Genomic DNA, 1,921 nt, shown 5'->3' with positions numbered 1-1,921 from the left:
GAATTAGAGTGCTTACACATGAGCGAATACCCTAAAAGTGGAAAAGAGGACTGAACCTTTCCTTTAACCTACAAACAACCTTTACTACACTATTCAAATGTCAATGGTAGAGGGATGCAATGTGGATGTCAAATGCTAATGTATATGTGGACATTTATACCTCCAATTCCATACAAAGCATGTTTAATATGCAACATGAACAAAGAACCATTTGCTTAATTTTGTTTCTGAAAACAATGCATTCATATATTTCTATTGTGGAGGGCAAGTCTATTCATTTTCAAAAATATTATCTGATTTAGCATGAATTCAGATTCGTTCAGAGGAAATGAGTATATCAAAATATACCCACGGTAGACAAAAAGAAAATTGATCTTTTATGTGTTTGTTTGAATTATACATTTAAAGAGGTCATAGCAGATTAAAAACTATTATATTTAAACAGAGCAAATAAAAATAAACTGTGTTATGCTCATACAAAACAAAAAACAAACAACAAAAAAAAATTGTTTCAAAATTATTTAAATGCTACCTTTTGCTTTTTCAAAACTATGATGAATGAATTTCTGATGTCTCTTGTTTTCATTCCATATATAATTGGATTAAAAACTGGAAGGATTGTGAAAATCAGCATCCCGCATATTTTTTGTGCAGTGGGTGGTATATTCTGAAAACGATATGAAAGTGTAGTAAAGGCTGTAATTATTTCAAACAGAACAAATGTAATTATTTGTGCTAAACACGTATTTATAGCTTTACTTCTAGCATCACTTTGTCTGTGGAAAACACAGGCTTTAAGAATTTGTAAATAGAAGAATAATTGAAAAGTCACACTAACGCCCTGCACAAATCCAATTATAGCTAATCCATAAACATTGTTGACAGTTAGGTCACCACCACATGAAAGCATTAACAGTGTATTATTGCTACAATACACATTAAAAATTATTGTCTTACATTTCGGAAGTCTTGCCTGAAGGGCAAACAACACAACAATCAAAGCAATGTCAAGGCCCCAAACCAGAGCTATCACAGCACCAACTGTGTATGGACTCATGATAGAGTTATACCTCAGTGGCTTGCATATTGCTATATAGCGATCAAATGACATGGCTGCCAGGATAAAAAGTACACTAGTTCCAGACAAATGAAGCAAAAACCCCTGCAGGACACATGTTGGATAGTAGACGGTATTTGTTTGGGTTACAATATCCAGAAGCACTCTGGGTAAGGCACATGTAATTGCCATTAAATCTGCCAAAGGAAGGCTGAACATAATGTAAAACATTGGTTTATGAAGGCTTTTCTGGGTAACAATCAATGCTAGAATTGTTACATTACAGAACACTGCAATCAAATAGATCAGAGCTCCAATAATAAAAACAGGGTAAATGGCTTGAGGGTGAACATCAAATCTGGCAATTTGAAGGTTGAAACTGAATGTGTTATTGGAAAGTTGTTGCTCCATTCAAAACCTGTGGGAGACACAAAAGAGGGGCCGGAACAGTTACTGATTTGTTCATGTAAATGTTCTTTTTATCTTAATGTACAATGGCTTTACCCTCAGAGTCACTTTGTAAAACATCCAATTGTGTCAGTAGTGGGATGAGGCATGTCCCATTTATATGCATTTCTGTCCTCCCATGATCAGGCAAGTGACTCATATGTCACCTGAGGATATTAGCACTTTGAATCTGGTCTCACAATGTTAAGTTAACATATCATCCATTACAGTGTAGTCAGAGAGGGACATATGGTGGTGGAAAGTGGAAAGGGCCTTGGGCCAGCTACCCCCCCCCCCCACCTCTCTCTCTCTCTCTCTCTAGCTGTATAATATATATATATATATATATATATATATATATATATATATATATATATATATATATGTGTGTGCAGCACTGATGCACATACTTTAGGC

General features: G+C 35.0%; 1 protein-coding gene across 1 annotated transcript; it reads right to left on the bottom strand.

The window, feature by feature from the left end:
• Positions 1 to 517: 517 nt before the first annotated feature.
• LOC132901196 (olfactory receptor 51I1-like) lies at positions 518 to 1,468 on the bottom strand. Its single transcript, XM_060943535.1, has one exon. The coding sequence runs from the start codon at positions 1,466 to 1,468 to the stop codon at positions 518 to 520; it is 951 nt and encodes a 316-aa protein (XP_060799518.1).
• Between the last annotated feature and the right edge of the window lie 453 nt (positions 1,469 to 1,921).

The sequence above is a fragment of the Neoarius graeffei genome, chromosome 17 (genome assembly GCF_027579695.1).
Source record: "Neoarius graeffei isolate fNeoGra1 chromosome 17, fNeoGra1.pri, whole genome shotgun sequence".
NCBI lineage: Eukaryota > Metazoa > Chordata > Actinopteri > Siluriformes > Ariidae > Neoarius > Neoarius graeffei.
Note: the sequence above shows the minus strand (reverse complement) of the source record. Positions and strands in the feature narration are given on the sequence as shown.